At 31.0% G+C, this 22,054-nt stretch overlaps 2 protein-coding genes across 2 annotated transcripts in view; one reads left to right on the top strand and one right to left on the bottom strand.

Moving 5' to 3' along the window:
* Positions 1-8,480, top strand: part of LOC129219106 (protein stoned-B-like) — a 42,977-nt gene extending 34,497 nt beyond the window's left edge. The window contains exons 7-8 of the mRNA XM_054853425.1: positions 1,004-1,139; positions 8,140-8,480. Of these exons, the coding sequence (XP_054709400.1) occupies positions 1,004-1,139; positions 8,140-8,480 (477 nt within the window). The remainder of the gene's footprint in view (positions 1-1,003; positions 1,140-8,139) is intronic.
* A 523-nt stretch (positions 8,481-9,003) lies between these two features.
* Positions 9,004-22,054, bottom strand: part of LOC129219349 (cytochrome c oxidase assembly protein COX20, mitochondrial-like) — a 28,059-nt gene continuing 15,008 nt past the window's right edge. The window contains exons 3-4 of the mRNA XM_054853710.1: positions 20,142-20,205; positions 9,004-11,096 (exon numbers count right to left, since the gene is read on the bottom strand). Coding sequence (XP_054709685.1) covers positions 10,985-11,096; positions 20,142-20,205 — 176 coding nt within the window. The 3' untranslated portion in view covers positions 9,004-10,984. The remainder of the gene's footprint in view (positions 11,097-20,141; positions 20,206-22,054) is intronic.

Below are 22,054 nucleotides of genomic sequence, written 5' to 3'. Positions count from 1 at the left end.
ACCTCGTTAATAGCATACACTCATTAATTTTATCTTGCTCCTTTTTAAAATATTTTGATTCTTGACTAAACAGACTTTAGAAAAATCTTTTAAAAATTATTCCTCTGATTCATCAGAGCTTAATTTCTAACATAAGTACAGGTTGCCTTTAGCCCTCAGAACTTATTTTTACACGTATAATGAACTGAATTTTGCTCAAAATGTTAAAATTTACAAAAATTGAAAAGAGGTGCAGGCGCTCTGCTCCTCTGAACTCCCATGCAAATGAAGCCCTGACAAACATTATCAGTATCGAAAGTGTTATTCATCATAATAAGTTCCTTTAATCAAGTATGTAAACTATTGCTATATCTTTCACTTGAAAGATTGCATTGCACAAAAGATTTTACAATTGATTCACTCAGAACTTTTTCCTGAATGAGGTTTTAACTGTTGTACTGCTGGGGCATTCCACGGTATTTTTGACATTATGTAGAGTCCGTAATGTGACCTTTTTTTGCCATAACTTTTTAATTTACCGTTTGATTTGCAAATTATTTTAATTTGAGCTGGTGTGTTGGCAGGAAAAGATCAAAATAAAATAATATGCTAATCAAACAGTAAATTAAGAAGTTATGGCAAAAAAGGTCACGTTACGGACTCTACATAAATGTCAAAAATACCTTGGAATGCCCCTGCTGTACAATATGATGCAGATCAACGAATGCCAGATTTAGTAAACTTTTTCTCGACTTACTAACTAATTGGTTCTGTAAACTATATTTTTCTCTCTCCTGGTTTGCTTTGTGAATAGAACTGAGCTGGAAATTGACTGTTTTTAAATTGCAAGGCAAACCCCAGTTTATCTGGCATGCTGGAAAATCCAAATTTCCTGGTATGCTGGTCAATCTCATTTATTTTCAGTATGCCGGCTAATACCAGAACATTCCATTCAGTTAGGATTGTTTTTAAATTAACTTGCGTTTATAATAGCTTCTTATTACTCAGTTTGGTATTTTCTTAGGGTTTGGAGAGGATAATTGGAGCAGCACAAAATCTTGATCCAAGTTTGATTGAGGTATCAGCTGGTCAAGCAAAGTATGAACATGTCTTCCATGCTGTTGTCTGGCGAATTCCCCGTTTGCCAAAAGAAGGCCAAGGTTAGTACCATTTTCTTCCAAATAATTCAAAGGCAATATTTTATAGGATTTAACTGAAAGTTACTGTTTTAAAATATAATACATTTATTAAAATTTATGGATAATATATATTTTTGTATCCCTTTATTTCACATTAAACAACATGTTTTTTGAAGCAGCATAAAATTACCTTACTTGTGCCTGAAGCAGTTAAAAGGGGGTGGGAGAGGGACTGTTATTTTTTCTACTTTGTAATGAATTAAGCATGCATTTTACTGGAAAAAATATTAAAAACTAAATGCTGATGCAATTAGCTTCAGGCATGTTAATCAAAATGCGCTAAAATTATGTTAACATATTTTCCAGATGTGGGCCAAACACCATATACATGGGTGTCAGACCTTCCGTCTCATGACGGATTTCCGTCTTGGACAAAATTTTCGAGACAGAGGTCGGGATGGAAAGAAATTTGATGACTTTCCTTCAGTTTTTACTCAAAGAAAAATTGAGTATTTGAAAAATATGCTTTAATATATTACTGTACCATTCCATAACCACGAATTTACATCGACATTCTCTCGATTTTCCGACATGGACTTGTTTTGTTTGCAACGTGCTTTTGGAGGAGTGGCCATTAGACTCGCAATGTTTAACTTTTTTTAGGTTGCTCTGTTATTTCCAACTCACTGCATTGCAGACTGGAGTTATAAAAGTGAACCTTTAGACCATCTTGGGGTTCGGGGTCACCTTTCCTCGAAAAAAATTCAAAGCTGAAGCATTCAGAACTCAGCTTTAGATAATCTTTTAGGGAATTAAGAAGAGGGAATTCAAGGTCTTTCTCTCAATAAATTTTAGAACTTAAATTTTTAAAACTTCAGTGAGGAAAAGGGGGAACCACATGTTTAAGTCAAATTTAGTGAACTTAGGGGAAGGAGTTTGGGGGGGTTGGGGCTCTCCCCCCGGAAATTTCTCAATGCTGAAGTATTGAAAGGTTATTTTGGCATTTTTTGAGTGAGTTAAGAGTTAGGGATTTCGGGGGTCTTTCTCCGAACGTTTTCGAAATTGAAGTCTTTAAGCTATGGGTTGTCTTTGGCAATGTGAGGAAGGGAGTTGCTCTTACAATAGAATAATAAATCTTAAACACAAACTTACACTGCCTTTAGTAAACACAAAGGGGGGGGGGGGAGGGGTATTCCACTGCCCAGCCCAAAATATTTCCGAAATTTTAAGAGCTCTGTTTTGGACTATCTTTGGATGACTTAAGGGGGAAGGGAGTTGGAAGCTTCTTTCAAAAAGTTTCCGAAATTAAAGTATTAAAACTTTTAGGCGGACATAAGTCATGTTTATAGGTAAGGGGGGTACTGTTCCTAGAAAACAAAATTTAGAAACTAAAGCCTTAAAACTCAAATTTAGGATATTTGTGGTGAATTCAAAAAAAGTGGTTCGGAAGTTGTCTTCTGAAAGTTTTTCGATGCTGAAATATTTAAAACGCCACTTTAGACTATATTTGAGTGCTGTAAGAGGGATGTGAGTTGGAGGCCCTCCCTGGTGTGAGGATTCAGTTCCCCTATTGCTTTTTTAATAATTAAATATTGGAAACTACCTTGTTTTAAAAATGTATCTACTTCACTGAAGTGGTTTTTTTATGGCTAATTTCACCACCTGCTATCTTATAAAAGAATTCTTTTTCAAATGAACACTGAGGGAATGGTGCCAGTTTATTGTAATTAGTCGTGCATACCCTTCCCCCACCTTTCCTTCTTTTCTGGTTTGTTGGCTCTACCTTGGGTAGATCATAACAGAATTATGTTGCAAGAGTGAAAATCTTATGTCCCAAGCAATTTTATTGCTGCAATAAAAATGTTTACAATCGGCAAAAAGCTAATGGCGAGGAGCCCCGAATGCTTTTACCCCTAACATTATCTAACATTGTCTAAAATTGTGTTTTTGGAACTTCAATTTCGAAATATTGCCCAAGGAGAGTTCCTGAACTCCATCCCTTCCGTAATGCATTCAAAAAGCATATAAACGTTGTGAAAGATGGAATACACTTTCATTTTTAAAGCGTTAATTTTAGAAAGAGCCCTGAGCGCCCCCCCTCTTTCTCTAATATTTTTGAAGGTTGCCCAATATTGTGAATTTAGGACTATCAGTTTGAAAAAATTGTAAGAGTCCCTGAACCCCTCCTTTCCCTGAACTTTACCAAAATGGCCAACCATTGCGTTTTTTGGACTTCTGTTTGAACAGTTTATGGGGGAGGAACCGCAGACCTCCCGTTATTGGTAATTTTTAGGTTTTTGGAATTATGATATCAAAACGCTTAAATATTAAAATTTAAACTAAGTTCATGTTGTTAGAAAAGTCAAAAGCTTAAAATTCAAATCAGATTCCAAAACTGGCATATTTAAAATCTCCAACATTTATACACATAAATTTTTCTTTAAAAACACGTGCTTGGGGGGGGGGGGGGGAGGGAAGCTGAAAATATTTTCCGTCTCGAACACATCACTGCACCCATGACCATATAGCATTAAGCTAAAAATATTGCATTTGAAATATTTAAGATAAAGCACAAATATATCTACTATAAGAGAAGGGCGACAGACACTCTGCAAACATATAAAATAATTTCAGTGGAAAATAGAGCATCATTAATTATTTTTACTTATACATTTCCAGGCCCTTAACAGAAAAAATAAATGAATAAAATAAAAATAAAATCTAATGTTGAACATTAATTTTTGATTTCAACTTTGAAGTGAAGAATTAAAATTTGTAACTGACTGTTTCATATTTTGTTCTACACATTTAGAGCAAAAATTAAAGCTTCTTGACCTGGAACAGATATAAAGAATTATTGAGAAGTTATTGACATTTTAACTACCAATACAGGGTGTGTCAAACTAGGACTCAACCAATGGCAATTTTTGGTGTATGGGCCGATGCCAATTGTTCAAACTCAAGCCAATTATTTTTCAATTCAAATGGCCAATGGCAAGACTTTACTAAAGATGGCTGAAATGTAAGTTTCAAACATTTTTAAAGCATTCAGTATGATGTAGAAATCAATGGCAAGCCATTTTTTTTAACTTGATAAATGATTATGATGGTTGAATAGGAGCTTCTGGCAGATTTATCTCTCTCTCTCTTTTTTCAATGAAAATATTATATCGAAAATCACAGCGAAAAACACATGGGCCGTACGAATGTGTTTCTAACAGAAGAAAAGATAAGAGAAAGATAGAGGGACTAAAAGAACAATGAAAAGTCACACTAGTACACTTTTTGTTTAATATTCAAAGGTAAAATTGGAAGTAAACCAAAACTTTATCTAGAGATTTATTGTATTTCCACAATTAAAAATATAAATAGAGAAATCAGAAATATTTCTATCAAAAATTATAACTTTTAAATGTTTTTGGAAAAGAAAAGCCAAGAAGAGCGAAAAGAAGCTGTACTTGAAATCATCTCTTTCCTTAGTGGCACTAAATGTGGCCTGTAATTGCATTTTCGGAACTTTGATTTTTAAAAATCTCTAAAGTTACAAATAATGGGCTGCAATCGCGTTTTCAAGCCTATAATGTTCAAAAATATCCAAAGGAAAACCCATTTGCCTCTCTACATAACACTTCCGAAAATTGTCTAAAATTGCATTTTTGGAACTTCAATTTCTAAAAACAGGCATGGGAGAGTCTCTAAACTCTTATCTTTTTACCTAACGCTACCAAAAGATCGTCTACAATCGTGATTATAGGCCTTCCATTTCAAAATAAGTCCCGGAAGCATCTCCCTACTCCCCCTCCCAACATCATTAAAGTTCTTCTAAAAATATTTTAAAAGTTCAATTTTCTAAAATTGCTGCCGAAGGTTCCCATTTCCCCTGCCCTTCCTCTAATACCTCCGAAAACCATCAAAAATTGTGAAGCTTCCATTACAGTAAGAAAATATGCCCGTAAAAATTTCATCAAAAAATATTTTATTTAGATTTATATGTATAAAGGAATTATACTTCATTTTGTAAAATATTAATTGATAGACCAGTGGGGAGGGGGGGGTAAGGTATCGGGTTTTTAATTTCCAAAAGTCGTACATTGATTCCTGCTTAGTATAAATTTAAATAAATAAATTTATTCCACAAAAGAAAAATAAATGAATAAAATTGACGTGACATCAGAAAATTAGCAAAATTGATTTTTTAAAAAGATTACGGAACACCGTTCTCTAAAACAGCGTTTTTCAACCTTTTGTGATCTGCGGACCAGCAAAAAGTTTTGAAGGATGTTCGCGAACCGGTGAGCTTCTCTTTTTTTTTTTCCTTCTTTCTACTCCTTCATGGCTAAACATTTAAGAAATCAATTTCAAACCTGTTAAGGTTTTTTTTTTTCATTTCTTAGCAAAAAAAAATTAAAACAAATGCACGTTAGTTATCTAAAAGATATAATTGGCTTGTAAGAAAAAAAGCATTTATGTAGTTTTTTGAATATTTTTTTAATACTCAATAGTATTAGAACGAAATCAATAGTATTTAAATTTCGTTAATTAGCCGCTCCCCTTAATAGCTGCAGAGAAATTAATTTTTTAAAATTTTGTTTATATTGTTAAATCAAAACATAATGGAGGGGAAAGTTAAATATAGAATTTATTAGGAAATGTACTTTGTTTTCATTTTTCATCCCTGCTCCCCGTCCAAAAAAAACTTTTTAAGGCGACAAACTGTAAAATTATAAATACAGATTTCAGTGAAGAAACTAGTCTTCTTTTTAGGCCTTAAAAGTGAAAAAGAAAAATATCGACTTGTAAGGATTTTAATCACAATGCAAACCCTGAATGTGGCATTTCTCGCACTTACGAAAGAGCTTTTGCTGCAGTTAAAAGTCTTCAATTAAGGGCCAGATAATATGTCAGAATATGCGGGTATTAATTTCTTTAGTTTTAAGTTGACAAAGTTAGGTTAAAAATTGGGAAAATAACGAGATTTTCGATTTTTTTCGGGAAGAAAAAATTTCGGAAAATGTACCCCCCCCCCCAAATTTGAACCTCGTTTTTTGTACAAGATTCAATTCAAGAGCGTAAAATTGTTTAAAATCTCAAAAGTGATTGATAAGTGTCTGCCATGCATGTTGGAAAAGTTTTGGTAGTGACCCAAAATTCAAAATTGGTATTCATCTCATTGCTGCCTGACTTCAGGCCCTATGCCGTACTTACTCCTAACTATGCAGTAAAAAATAGTTAAATAAAAGATAGAGGCCTTTCTTTTCCAAAAACATCGGCCATACATCAGTATTTAGATGTTTTTCAAGGCCGTTAGGCCGATGTTTTCTCCATGTTTGCATCGGCCACTAAATTTTTGATCCATCGGTGCCGATGCATCGGTCGAGTCCTAAAAGAAAACCTGGTCAAGCAATTTTTCATCCAACTTTATTAAAAATAAATAATTATCAAAACACAAACAATGCAGTTCCACAGAAGCGCAAACGCTGATTGAAATTTTCAGCCATTGGTTGCAAGGCTTTTACCTTTAATTTACCCTAGTTTCGATAAAGAAAGTGATTTAGAGGGTCCAAACTTTTGTGTGATTTAGTGCAGACCCTAAAATAGGTCATACACCATAATCCATGGGATTGAGGTATAGCCACTAGGGTGCCCACTCTACAGATATATCAGGAAAATTCACCTTGCACTTTTTGGCTTGCACTCTTGTCATTCTGGAAAAGTAACCTGGTCTGGAGTTTCAAAAAGAAACGCTCAGGCTCCATTGCCTAAGTGTCTTTTGGCTCACAGAAGTACAACAGCTTCTAAAATGTTCCGCTGGTACACTTTTTGATTCATTTGAACGCTCTCATAAACAAAAACCAGAGATTTTTTTGCCGATTATGCAAATTCCGTCACACACCCAGACCAACTTTGGATTTCTCTGAACAGAAAAGTGCTACTCATCAGTGGAAGGAATCTTTCCCCAGTGTTGACTTGCGGCTCGTTTCAAAAGTTTTTGGCTACTTTGGGGCAGCACGAGTATGTTTTGTTCAGAAAAAGGCTGAACGTTTTTAAACATGTCCTGTCTGAGCTCTGTTTTTGCCCTTAGCTGCACTGATCAGCCACATATTCTCACTTCACCAACGACCTCTCTTATGGAAACCCGATGATATCATTGAACTCATTTTTTGTTGGCCTTATGATCAACAGAAGTGTTCATTGTACGTTTTTGTGCACTTCCTGGACGTTGAATATCATTTTCAGGCTCCTTGAAAAGATGTATTGCATCAAACCCTGTTTGCTGAGGTGCAACAAACAAACTGTCTTTCTCCTTGGTAAAAAATTTGGCAAAAAAATGCCAAAAAACAAAGTAAAAACTAGGGGAGATTGACTATAAATTTTATTTCCAATTGAAGTGAGGGACAAAAAGAAATAAATGCACTCGTTAAAAAAATAAATTAGTTTACTTCCATTTGATGATGCAAACTTTGTCCGAGTCTTTTTGCCGCACCCTGTTCAGTTTTCATATTTCCAACACCAACTTATTTATTATATAATTTGATAATTAAGTATGTTTACCTGTAGTCTGTTATTCCTTTACTGATTAGAATGTTGGCTAAATTGGGACTTGGCAGTGGCACAGCTAAGAGGGTTTTGGGGGTGAAAACACCCCCCCAGAGCCATTGGTTTTAACATAAATTCAAATTCTAATACAGTAGTTTATGCATATGGAAGGGCTGTTTTGATCAAAAAACCCACTTCAGATGGTATTTTTGATCAAAAAATTCCTTCAGAAGGTATTTTTCATCACCCCCCTCCCCAGAAGGAATTTTTCACCAAAAAAAAAAAAAAAAAAACCCTGGTATTTCGGGCTACACTAGTTTGACTTTGTATTGTTGTAACAAAAGATGAAAAATTGCCTTTATGAGTGATATACAAAAGTTTTAAGTTGTTTAAAATTATAAATTATGTATTTATTATTTAATTACAATTATTTGGAAGTATTTTTTTTAAATAATGATTTTTTACATTTAAAAATTGATTTTAGGAGCATATACTCAGCAACTTTTTCTGCTTCGTACCGAGTTGACCTCATTTGATCAGATTCCTGAAACTTTTGAGCAGTATGTTGATGTTGAATTTACAATGCCTGCAACTTATGTTTCTCATACAACCGTTCGTTCAGTATCTGTGACAAATCCTATTCCTCCAGAAAAATATGTTCGATACATTTCAAAGCATGAATATAAAGTTGAAATTGATTTTAAAAGTAGTTCTGATGAAATAGATGGCTTAATGTCTTCACCAAATGTTAGCGCTCCTGTCACTACTACTCCAGCTGTGCAAGAAAGCACTGAAGAAGAAGAAAAGGATGATGATAGTGATTAAAATTTCATTCTATGTGAAATTAAATGCAAAAGTGCAGTTTTCAGATATCTGGTGTAATTGATATATATTTGTCATGTAGTAAAAAAGCTATGTAACATATGTATTGATGGAGTATACTTTTGACATTTTGTTAAAGAAAGAGGCATATGAAATGTTTATATTGGTTATGTAGTAACTGTTTAAGAAGACTGAAAATAAGCATCTGTTGTAAATTAAAATTCTTTATGAAATGTACTGTCATTAGTTGAAATTGAAATGCTAGACGTCTCTAAATGGTGCTTGTATAAGCTCTCTAAATGTGTTCTTGATTAGTTCAATACTAAAACTGATAAATAACATTTTGGTGTTTTTGTGAATTTTGTTATTCAGTATATGTGAAAAATTAACTCTTTTATATTAAATACTGTCACTAATTTAAGAGAATAATTTTAGAAATTTTCAAATATCATTTTTTAACTACTATCCCGCCCCCCCCCCCCAAAAAAAGATAATTTTTTCCAGTTCCAATTAGTGCAACCTCATATCAAAAAGTAATTATTCTCTCAGTTGAATATTTGTTAAAAAATTCAACTGTATCTGAAAATAATTTTGCTTTATATTGTGTTTTGAGTATGTACATGACTGTGCCTAATTCGACAAAAATGAAAGGATAAAATGTTTTATCAATTTCTTAGTTTAGGCCACTGTTTGTATCATCCACAGTGGAAACTTGTTCATAGGGTGAAAAACTTCCTTATCTAAAATAGATACCATTGATTATGCTATAAAGGTTTTGGATGAAAAAAGTTAAGAATTTATGCAAAACATATCTTATTCTACTGTTATTATAGTCATGAATTACTTTGAATAGCAGTGGTGCACCAGGATTAATTCTTGAGAGTGTTAATCTTTATGTGCATTAAAACTATGTATTACATGCATCTTTGAATTACTAAATGGTTTTAGAACCCTTTTTTTTCCTTACATTTCTATTTAAATATGTTTGAAAATTGCCAAATTCTTTTTCGATTAAAATGTTGCCCACTATTTTAAAAATAGCCAAAGTAACTTTTTGGGATGCTGTTTATTTCTACTTTCATTGAAGAGTTAAAGAAATACAGAGGCTATCGTAAAATAAAAAGCTGGTCTTTAAGAATGCTTACATCCAAAATTATTTTCACTAAATATATTTAGTTTGAGCAATTTTAATCGTTGGGAATTATTTAGCATTAACTGTTATTCCATGTGAATTTACCATTGAATGCACCCCATAAATAAAGTGTTGAAAACTTGGAAGCAAGAAAAACAATATAAAACTATGTGCAATTGCAAATAGCATAAATAAATGTAGCAACATAGCTAATGTTGAGAAATTAAGGAATAATGAGATTATTAAGAATGCTTGTAGGAATAACAATTCATACCTAATGAATAAAATTAAATAAATCAAAATGAAGGGATATTAAATGCACTAATGTAGCACAAAAAGTGTTACATGACAAGAAAAAAAATCTGTTATAAAGTTTAATTATTGCAAACTGAAAAAGGTTTTCAGCTTATTTTATCTTTTGGCGTTTTGTTATAACATCGGACAAAAATAAATGTCTTAGATAGTAGTACTCTTAAATAAAATATTCCAATAGTCTGTTAGATGTAGATTTATTAAATTTGATTTTTATTAAAACATACTCAATTGGGCCTTAAGAAAGATAGTATCTAGCAAATAATTACAGAGCTTCTCTTTTAAAGATTCACAAAGGAAATACTAAAAGTTTTTGTCCAATTAACTTTTAAACTTGAAAACATTCATTTTAAAAATACCTTCTTAGTGAAAAATTACTAATTAGAACCTGATCAGACTTAATAAAACCTAAAAAGTAGTATGATATTTAGTTACAATATTTGAAACTCTTTATTGAACTGTATGGTTGACATGGTTCAATGCATAGCTAACTAGGATTTTTAAGGTTATGTAACAAAGAAATTTGTTGGTAATCTTTAAGGGGGTAGATGAGGAAAGATATAAATAAAGTTATCTCAAAATTATTTTCTTATTGTTCAAGTACCAATTTGTAAATATTTGACTGCAAAAGTTTGTGCATTTATTCATGTTTTTTATTAGATTTACCATTCATCAAAGACAAGATTACTATCATTAAGGAGCCATATTATAATGCATTTATTTTTCTTAACTTATTTCATTTCATTTATAAATTAAAAGCAGACTATATACTAAATTAGCAAATAATAGGTATTTGTATGTTCACTTATTTTTTACGTGTATGTTTCATCCTTTTGAGGAAATATTGGCTGTAAATATGAAGTGGCTCATTTTATTTTAAGATTTAACTATCCAATTTCATAAGTTGCTATAAAGTTTTACTGTAGTACAAGTAAAATCCAAGCATTTGTATTACACCTGATTAATTAAAATATGTTTCTAATAAATTTATTTGTTCTAAAGTTCTGGTAATAATTTAGTACACAGTATGATTTAAACATCTAATATAGACAACATGATTTCTTTAAGTATCATCTGTTTTTTTTACACCTTGCTTCACCATAACATCATGTACTGCACTATTCATCTTAGCTGTCAAGAAATGTTCTCTTGTCCAATTGTACCTGCAGTAGATCCTAGAAAAATAATGATATAAGAGTAATGTATATATTTGTCTTAATTTTTAAAAACTGTTTTATGTTATTTTTTTTAACACTGTATTGTAATGTTGTTTTGCATATTTTTAAATATTGTTTTGCTACTTTGTATGGCATGACAGTAAGCCGAAAAGTATAATACTGTAACTTTATTTGCAATACTTTCATTTTCAGATTTATTTCGTAATAATACAGTAATTTCTCATTTATATTTCGATGTAAGGGATAAAATGAAAAAGACGTATACATAAGTGGCACATTATTGGGAATCAATTTCATTTTAAAAGGAAAATAAATGTCAATAAGGCTGTAGAAAAGGGTAATGGAACGTGGGGTGAAGAGAAAAAGTGGGACTAAGTGAAATGGTACAATATTTTTTTAATTTTCAGCTCCACCTGTCGAGCAATATTTTGTAGTAGATTCCGGTCAAAAAATAAACTGCTCTAATGATCAAGGTATATAATACAATTCAATTTTAAAATTTGATACAAATTTTGTAATATTTTATGGTGTATTAAAAAAACACTATTAAACAAAAATGCATATTTTAATTTTTTTCTTGAATGTTAAGTTAATATTTACCTGCAGTGTATTCTTATGCCATTGCTTCCCAGAAGAATAAGTTACTTTTCGTCAGAAAATTTTTTCCCATTTGAAATCAACATACTTTAATGCAAGTAATAGATATTTCAAGGTATCATGTTTTTTTTCCTCAAGCATGGATCCAGAAAGGGAGCGGGGGGCATGATCTTTCTCCCTTAATCAACTAAATATAGCCTAAAACTAGATTTTAGGGACCTTCTGTTTACCACTTTGATATCTAAAATTATGTTTAATGGGCAACTTTAATTTCCCTTATATTTCTTTCGTGAGTGCTCATTAATCTGTCTTAAAAATACATTTTAAACAGTTAATTTTTTTCAGGTTATGAGATGTTATGTAACTCCAGAGCCTGATTACTGAATAGGCCAACTAGACCCTGGCCTAGGCCTCCCTCCCCCCAAAATGGCTGAAATTACTTTAGTGTATGGCTAAAGTTGTTTCAGCCGACGGCTAAAGTTATAAAGTTTGAATACAGGCCCCAAAGGGGTATTTGGCCTAGGGTCCCTCAATATCTTAATCGAGCCCTGCTTAACTCGGTTATTTTAAGTCCATAATAAAATTCACCTAACAGTGTCCGACCGAACCCATCTAAATGGTACCTACTACTCACTTTCATGATAATTTTTCTGCAAAAACAAAGCACTTTAAAAGCCAAAAAATAGGGGTTTTTTTTTACAAGCAAGAATGTCTCTGAAATGAGAACCAACTTAACTTTTTTATGAACATTTTCGTAATTACCACAGGTAGGACTACTTAATTTATTACAAATTCTCAAGAAAAAAATACTTGTCTGTCAGTGTAATTTTTGTTATAATAAAATAATACCATTTGTTATTAGCATTTTCAGTATAAATTGAGATTTACCCATGTCAAGCGCAATACTTATTTAGTTAAAATGAGGCATGTTTATATAGATTTCTGTTTGCTTACTTATTAATTTATTAAACCACTGTCCATCATTAACAAACATTCCTTCACTTATTTAATTTATTCATTCACTTAGTTTCTTATTTATTTCATTTTTCTCAACTATTATTTTTTATTTTATTTACTCATTCATTTATTATAATTTTTAAATAAGTTAAAATTATGTTAAGTTATATTTTTAAAAATAATTTATTAATTTTAACTATAAAAGTAAGGAAATATTTTAATAAAAAAATTAATTTCAATTTTCAGTTAGCCTCATAAATTCAAGAAAATTTTCACCTTTTTTTTTGGAAATACAAATTTACTGCTAAATAAAAAAATGTTTCAGTCCAAATTTTATAATAAAATGCATTGTTCTTTATGTAGGGGAGGTGGGTACGTTGGACCGTGGGGCACATTGGACCGCTCTCAATTATTTTAATACTATTAATATTTTTTATTTTAATTTATGACCAACAAATAGCACCTATGGTCCTACAAATCCTATAAGGAAATCACATGGTACAGTTATAATGAACAAATTTTATTCTAGAAAGTTATTTCAGTAGTCCTGAATAATTTTCAGAAAACTGTAACTTTATTTTTTTAAAATGGTTTTCATCAAGATTGCGGGGGGGGGGGGGGGAATTGAACTTTTTTCTAAAAGTAAGTTTTTGTAAAAAATTATGACATCACTTCTTCAGACCAAAAAAGTGGGGTAGGTTGGTTCGCTTTTTGTAGGGCATGCTAGACCGGACCAACCTACCCCACATGATTTAAAAACTTGTTTTTTCTCTTAACTCTCAATAATCATAACAATATTTTTAATGTATGTATGTTATACATTCATTTCATTGCATGTTACAGATGTTTTGAAACAATAATAAAAATTACATGAAAAAAAAAGCAGAGATATATTTTATAACTATTAACAAAAATTTTACTAAATTAATTTTACCTGAAGATTTATTTCTTATCTGCACTACTATTTATATTTTCAAATTTACTTCCAAATTTTTGCAAACAATAGTTTTCTAAGATAGGCAATACATGCTATAATAAAGTTCCTGTATTAAACAAAAATTTTTTGCTAAACAAGCATTCTACATAGAAACATAATAAAACAAATAATTGATTAAAGGAACAGAAAAATATATTTTTACTTAAGATTATCTAATTTTAGTTTTAGAACACAAGAATATGCTAACTTAAAGCTCTCAGTTTTATTGTACTTTTTCTTTGAAATATATGGTATTAGTATAACAGGATTCTCCTCTTTTTGGAGTTGTTTCATGCAGTGCAATGAAGAAAAAGAGCTTTTTTCCCCCCTATCAAATATTGATGTAAGTTTACATAAAAGCAACATATGATTATCCTTCCAAAACCCAGTCCAATAATAGTGCTTTAAGCTCAAGAAGTAGCACTTTCATATTCCCAGATATCATTTAATGCAACTTTAGTTAACATTTATCTGCATTAATTGTTTCATGAATATTCAATAATTATTTATTTTTTTCCTTAAACAATTGTGTAGTAATGGTGAATGCTTATTGCTGTTTTTAAATAAAGATGATTTATCAATTAAAATGAATTTAATACATTATATTGACCTTTAAACTTCATATTTTTCACTCTGCAAACAAAAGAGAATAAGGTAGTTACAAAGTTTGCTAGTATTTATCACTAAAATTTAAAAAAAAATGTTGTTTGAGTTATGCGGTCCAACGTACTCCACCCGTGGGGGGTGTTGGTCCATTTTACGAGGTTCCATTTAAAAATTAATGTAAAAAAAGTTTATCAATTCTACGCTTCCAAAAAAATCTGTGGTATTGAGAAGTGTTTAGTGAAACTTATTGTAGAAAATCGAACTGCTCATTAAATTTTTTTGATGAGATAAAAAATAAGTAAAAAAGCGGACCAATGTGTCCCACCTCCCCTTACTATAATTTTCAAGACACATTTCAGTTTGTTCATTTTGAAAAAAGTAAGTTACCTTAACTATTTCAATTTGCCCCACATTCTCCTACTATCATTTTGATGCATTGTTTTTCGACAATATTAACAAAAATGAAGTAAAAAATGAATAAATAAATAAAAACTTAACATAACTTATATACTTTTCAATCGGAAGTATGTTAAAAACAGATCCCCTTACACAGACGTTATCATGTATATGTTCATGCGCTGAATGAGGTACATCAATGGTTTGTATTAGATTAATTTTGAAAAGCAAAGGTTAACTTGGAAGAACTAGCGCTTGGTTCTGAGTAACCCCAGTCACTTAAAAGCTTCTATTTTTGAGTGTGCAATTAATCTGATATGAACCGCAACTTTAGTAGCTAAATTTCTAAATGTTTTCTTTCAAGAGCACCAGTCGGTAATTTGTTTTTCATTTGTTGAGAAACAGCATTCATCTTTTGGAAGGAGCTCTGCAAAAGGTGGCCAAATCCAACAAGGGGTCAAATATTAAAAAAAAATAATCTTGCTTTAAATGTGAACATTTTTCTTGCAAGGTTCATTCCAATTATGTTTGTGATAAATGCACGTGAAATTTAATATATGTACGTATTGAGTGTCATTTCGGTGGTTTTTCTTTATTTCGTTCCCTTTCTTGAAATATACTAAAGCACGTGTTATAGTTTAAAACGTTTTGTAGTAATAAATTTATAGTCTCTTAAATTGTGCTTTATACGTAAAAATACCTGTTTTACAATAATAATAAATGTCACTGATGATGAATTTTTGTTAAAATTTACATGAGTATAATGCATTAAGCAAACAATAATAGATGGGGTCATACAGGTACCTTGCACAATGTTTTGTGTACACACGAGTTCTATCCGGTTAAGGAGGGAACAGAACAAAAAAGTACAGTAAAAATTTTACCAGAACAAAGATCTCTAAATCAGTGACACGTCAATGAAAATTAAATTACATTAATTTTCCCATACTTGTGGTTGAGACTTCTGAAAATCTATGTACTACTGACATAGATGTATTAAAAAAATAATGCATATGTGAGAGATTACTGTATTATGGTTTATTTTATCACAAACAGTGAATTGTATTTAGAAAAATTTTGAAATTAAATAAATACTTTGGAATTTATTGCAACATTTCACAAGAACTATTCAGCCAGATAAAAAGTTAATGTTTGGAAGTAAGGTTTTTTTTTCTTACATTAAATTCTTTTCCACAGTAAAAGATGTTTGATGATATGCTGTTAGAAGGAAGTTTTGTACTATAAATTCAATTAAAGAAAATTTTTAAAGACTTCTGTCAGTTTTAAAATTTGAAGGGAAAACAAAAAAAGCCACAGACTACTTTCAACAAAGATCAGCTTTCATGACCTTTATCTCAAATGAAAAATGAGAATTTGCTTTAGTGTATTGTAATAGTATACATGGGGTGTTCAAGTATAGCTTCCTATTTTTAAGTTAACATTGTTCCATAATTATTATACATTTACTGCATAGTTTTCAGAAATATTTGTTGAGTTTTAATGGGATTTCTTTTATTTAAACCTAACATAGCTAAACTTAAATGAAGTTTGTTAAGTATAAACAAAAATTCAACATAACAATATACTTAAAGTAGAGATTATGCATTGTCTTCATAACAAAAAATTGTTTGATCAAATATTAATTTACAATCAGGGGTCTGTCCAGGATTTAACAAATAATTTCATAAAAGAAAGTTGTTAAAACGAAAATTTAGAATTTAGAGATGACACAAACTGCATCATTTAAACTTAAAGTTGAGTATTTTCCTCTTCTATGTCGAGAATATCATTCAGGCGCGTTTTTCTAGGATTTGGCGGGGGGGGGGGGGGGGGGCGGCATCGCTCTCTTAAGAATCAATATTTATCTACCATTCTACATTTTGTTAAATTATACTAGAAATATTTCTGTGCAGTATTTAAAATAATTGTAACAAAATAAATAAATAAATAAAATAAAATTCGGACAAATGTTCAGCATTTAACTTTTTGACCCAAGACACTCTTAAAAAGCACAGAATTTCGTTTAAAATTTATTTATTCTGTGATTTTAACAAAAATAAAAAGAGATTTTATTTGTTTACCTCTTAACAAAGCGTACTAAACATCAAAAATTCGAAAAATTGGATTTAAATAGCGGATGCAATTCTCAAAGTGAAGGCATCAAAAGTATAAAAATGGCTGGTACAAGAAATATTTTTGATAAAATTATTTTAAAATTGCATTTTAGAGTCGTATGATAAACTTATCATCAATATCTGTGGACACAGTTGAAGCAATAAATAAATAAATAAACCGGATTCAGTATTTTAATTTTTAACTCAAAAAAGAATGGCATTTTGCTTTAAAAACTTGAAATGAGAGTTCTAACGAAAGTAAACAGACTTTTCATTTATTTGCATCCTAATAAAGCAAAGTTAGCTTGAAAAAAGAACAAAATATGATTCCAAATCGGGAGTTAAAAGATTGCATTTTTCAAAATGTAGACATCTAAAGAAAAAAAACGGTAATTAAAAGAGTTTATTCAAAGTTAATCATCTTTGTTAGCATCGAAAAATCAAACCCATATAATTTTCTCCCAAAATAACAGTAAAACAACGCACCTCACGTAAAAACGCAAATATTGACAAGCGGGTAAAATGATGAGAATATTTTTTAATCAAGTCATTATTAAGGTTCAACGCCAGATGCTAAGTGGTTATAATTTTGAAGTTGGTAACCCTATCTAAAGCGATCATATTTCCCCCCACCCTTTCTATCCCTTTGCAGTTCTAAATTCATTTCTCTGATATATATTATTATTATTATTATTGCTTATTAAATCACGAGAGGGGAGAAAAAGTGCTTACTAACGCCTTTTCAGAGAAGTTTACAACACCGCTGCTAATTAGCTGTGATCAAACAAACAAACAAAATTATTTGAAACCAAACTTATTTTCAGTTGTTAATTTCTTTCCAAGAAACAAACAACAAGCATTATATTTATTTGGCAGTAACAATTATTTATCGCTTGCAGGAGCATCGCAAGAGTGCCGATTTTTTTTTCTTGCAAAATTAGCAGATTTTGTACAAGCTGATCCTTCTAATTTGACTTCAAAAAAGGTTCCAAAGATTATCGGTTTTATACACACGGAAATATGCGTTATTTTGCTTTCAGATTTGCTCTTTCAATAAAAAATTTGTGAAAGATCCGATCTTGTTTATCAGAATCTTGTGAGGGGTCCGTTTTGGTTGATCGGGATTTCGTGAAAAGTCAGTTTTGGTTGATCGGATTTTTATGAAGGGTCCGTTAACGGACCCAAATATCCTCTGGCCAGACCCATGACAATGATTTCCAGCATTTTAATCAGGACTACAACATATTACCTTTTTATATTTTTAAAAATCAATGAAAAAAATTCATGCACTAGTATTTTCTATCAGGTTAAAACAGATAATTTATATACATCACAATTAACTGAAGTTTTGAATTTTAGTTTAATACTGAAAATCTGCAATGAATGAATTTAAATGAAAGAATTTCCAGCTGTATAAGAGTAATTTTTTTAAGAGTTGGACACTTGTGATATTTGATGTCTTCAATTTTTGTAAAAATTTCAGGATGTGTTAGTGGTACTATAATAAGAAAAAGTAAAGCTTCTTTTTTTAAAACTGATTTGTTTGTCCTTGAGTAGAGGTCAAAGTTTAAGGTCGTGAAAAAAAGAAGCTAGATATATAACTGCTTTGCTTCAAAAACAATGCGTAAACCATGCCGATCCTTTTTAATGTAGATACTACTTGACACTAGGTACATGCTAGCATAAATATTTTAGTGGCTCACTCATGGCTTTGAGGGCAAAGGTCAATTGAAAGTGCTACTTTTTAAAAACTTTTTTTGCCTTCTTTCGGCACGGATATTTGCTAAAGCCATGAGTAACCTTTGGAAATAAATATATGAATAACAACTCACCACAGTATAGTACTAAGAGAAATATAAAATAGCACTGGTTTCTTTTGGCTTTAGTACAGTAACTCCCTTGTTATATCGCGATAGTCGGGAGACAACAAAATAGCACGATATATCCGAAAACACGATAGAACCGAGAGCATAAAAAGTAGCAATTTAATTGCGATAAAAATTAATTACTCTCTACAAAAAACCTTTACAAAAATATTAGTTTACTATCCTATTAGGAAGAATTTAATAAAATCAAAAGAAAATTAGTCTACCATTTTTTCTTTAAAAAAAAAAAAAATATATATGAATATTTTTATTGTTTTCTTGCAGAATATGCATTAAAAGTTGCAGCTTAAACTGCAAGTAACCTAAGTATATAGAAAATATGCCAGTTTTGTTCATTGCTTAAATAAAGAAAAAAAAATATTTTTTCTGAGAAATATTTAAAAAAAAAAGTTACTGTGTGGTCAAATGTAAAGCAACATTTGTTTTATTTTTTTAAATAATTGTTTAGGAGACAAAGGAAGAGTCCAATATATCTGAATCAGCGGTATAATGAGGCGTGATGTAACGAGGGCTAACTGTAGTTAAACAGTCTCAAAGTCGATGATTTTTTTAAAATAGCCAAGTTTAGAGGTGAATAACTGTATGCGATGGGTCCACAACTTTGGGACACAGCTGTAGTTATAGTCTGAGTGGTGTAGTTTAATGTTCAGGTTAGAAACCCATGGCAACTAATCAACTTTTTTAATTACATGGTAGTTGATAATTTAAAACAAAAATAATCAAAGTTTTAGGTCAATTACTCTAGAAGGCCCAAAACAATAGCTTTGAGCAAGAGCTGTAATTATACTCTATGTGGTGTAGTTTAAGACTAATGTGAGAAATCCATGAATCTAATCGATTTTAATAATTTAACAGTCTCAAAAATTATGACTTCAGTATGAAAGAGCGCTTTTTCATGAGTTTACATGCGTGCTACACAAAATCTAATGAGCTCCAACTCACAAAAATACTAGAACATATCAACAGCCAAATGTTCTATAAGATTCTCAAATTTCATGCTTCCAGTGGGATAGAATTTTCTGCAATCTTAATCACAACATGGCAATTTGTCTAAGCTATTTCGCCGTTTGGAAGCACTATTTTTTGGAGAGCCTAGATTCTCAGAAGCACCTTGGGGGTGGTCACACCTTGCTTTCATGTACACATGATTGAAAGCAGAAAGCAATTCCCTTACTAAAAAAAATCTATCCACTGTATATCCTTCATACCTGCAGATAGTTTTGAGTAGTGTGCACAAATACTTTATAACTTTATCTTATTCTGCAGCGGACCACTGTTAATTTCAGCACTGCTTTTTACTTTCTTAATGGCTTTTCTAATTGTTTATGAAATCAGTCAATGGCAGATCAACATTAATGCACTCATGGGATATTTTTTGGACAATATTTATAAGTAAACTCAGTAAAGCTGGTTCTGATGGTTGCTACATTCTGTCTTGTTACTGAGTTGATGGTAGCAATAAATGTCAATTGTTATTATATTTTAACATATAAAAAACATAAATACTGACCAAATTCCCACAGTTGAAACAGCAAAGGATACAACTGCTATATCTGATGATCTTTTCACTTTACCTTCAATAAAATAAATGACATTAAGATAGTTTACAATATTAGAAATGTACCATTTTAATCTTTTAACAAAACATTTTCAATCCCATAGCAACACATTATACCTCTTAGGCATTTGTTGTTGAAAGAAAGACTGCATGCATTTTTAGCATTCAGAATGATTAGAAACTGAATGCTAATGATTAATTCCAGAGAATGAAGGTGCAGTTGAAGCAACAAGTATCTTTCATAGCGAACTGAAATGTATAGATTTGGCAAAGCTAAGTCATTTTAGGAGACTTTATAGTGCATGAAGTAAGAAATATGATAGGGAGAATAAAGCAAAAGGTAAGTTGAATCTGTTTACCAAGTGCTCATGCACTTGGCAGCTGAAAAAGTACCAAGCACTTAGCAGCTGTCAAACAGAAAAGAGAGGAATTTTCTGAAAAGTAATTTTAGTAACTTTTCAGGTAAGAGTAAAAGTTGGTTTTGCCTTAATTCTGTGTTTATTTAGATTACTTATTTGACCTTGCAACTAATTTTTTAAGAAATATCCAAGTGGTCTGATTGCTTTCCATGTACAGAGAGTAGAACTGTTGACTAAACCAGTGAGCTATGAGTAGAACCAAATTCTAAATAAGGACACTAATTTTTGAACAGTAAAAATTTTCAATACAATTTTTATACAACCCTTAAAAACATAATGTCAATACATTTTCACATGCAACAATATTTTTCTTTACATTAAAAAATATGTTTCCATTTATCTCACAAAAATGAGATACATTGTTAAGTAGCTATAAGTCAATCACTTAATAATGTGCTGTAGACTAATATACAAATATAAATAATTGACATAAAATTAAGCATTCTTCAGAGTTTTTCTTCTTGATCAGCCTTTAATTTTAGCTAAATAAGTTATAACTTTGGACCTACACTTTGTAGGGGCCCTCTAGTCAAAATCGCATGATTTGTTCCTTTTAAAAAAATTAAAAGTACTCGAAAAAAATGTTTCCAAATGCTAGAAAATTTAGGAAGTTTTAGTTATACACTTTGAATGTCTAAATTTCTAGCAAATGCAAAGGAGATGGTGCATAAAAAATGCAAAAATCATGATTCTTGAGTTTTTGAAGCATATTGCTTTTTGTGACTCACATATTTCATCTCTTGCCATTTATTTGATTTCAAATTTAGTATTCTGAAAGTTCTTTTTTTATTGCTTGCTTTTATCTTACTCTACTTCATCTGTTTTGCGATAGAAAAAATTGTTACTCTACCTCTATTCTTTTTTGCTTTTTGCACTATTTGAGCTTGAAAAAGAATTGCTGTCATGAGAATTCTTTAGTTATATCTATTTTTAAACTAAAGACAGATGTTTATTACAGAGTTAGAACAACACAGTGAACTCTCTCTATTCTGAACACTCATGGGACCGAACAAAAGTGTTCAGATTATGGGGATGTTCATTATAGTGGAAGATTGGACAATGCATGTATACATATTTCATTGTGTTAGTGAACTATGTTCAGTAATTTGCACATTGAGCTACACCAGTTATTGAGATAGAGGTGCTGAATTTTGGGTTGGTGGCTAGTGCAGTGTCTCAACTCAGTAGAACCTAGACTCTTGCGTTTATTTATTTATTTATTTTTTTCATTTAAAAAGTTCAGCTTGACATTCAATAATGAAATATTAAATACAGCTATCAGTACAATACCTGGGGGAAAAAAGTTATTTATTATCTTTTTGCATTATGTATTCTCATGCAAGGCACGTGTTATCATCCAAGTGAAAATATTTAGGGGTGATTCTCAGCCGCATTTAATTTGAATGTAATCAAACTTTAAAGGTCTTGAATACAACTAGTTACAAT

This window comes from Uloborus diversus, chromosome 3 (genome assembly GCF_026930045.1).
Source record: "Uloborus diversus isolate 005 chromosome 3, Udiv.v.3.1, whole genome shotgun sequence".
Classification (NCBI taxonomy): Eukaryota; Metazoa; Arthropoda; class Arachnida; order Araneae; family Uloboridae; genus Uloborus; species Uloborus diversus.
The sequence above is the reverse complement of the archived record's forward strand: the minus strand, read 5'-3'. Positions and strand labels throughout refer to the sequence as shown.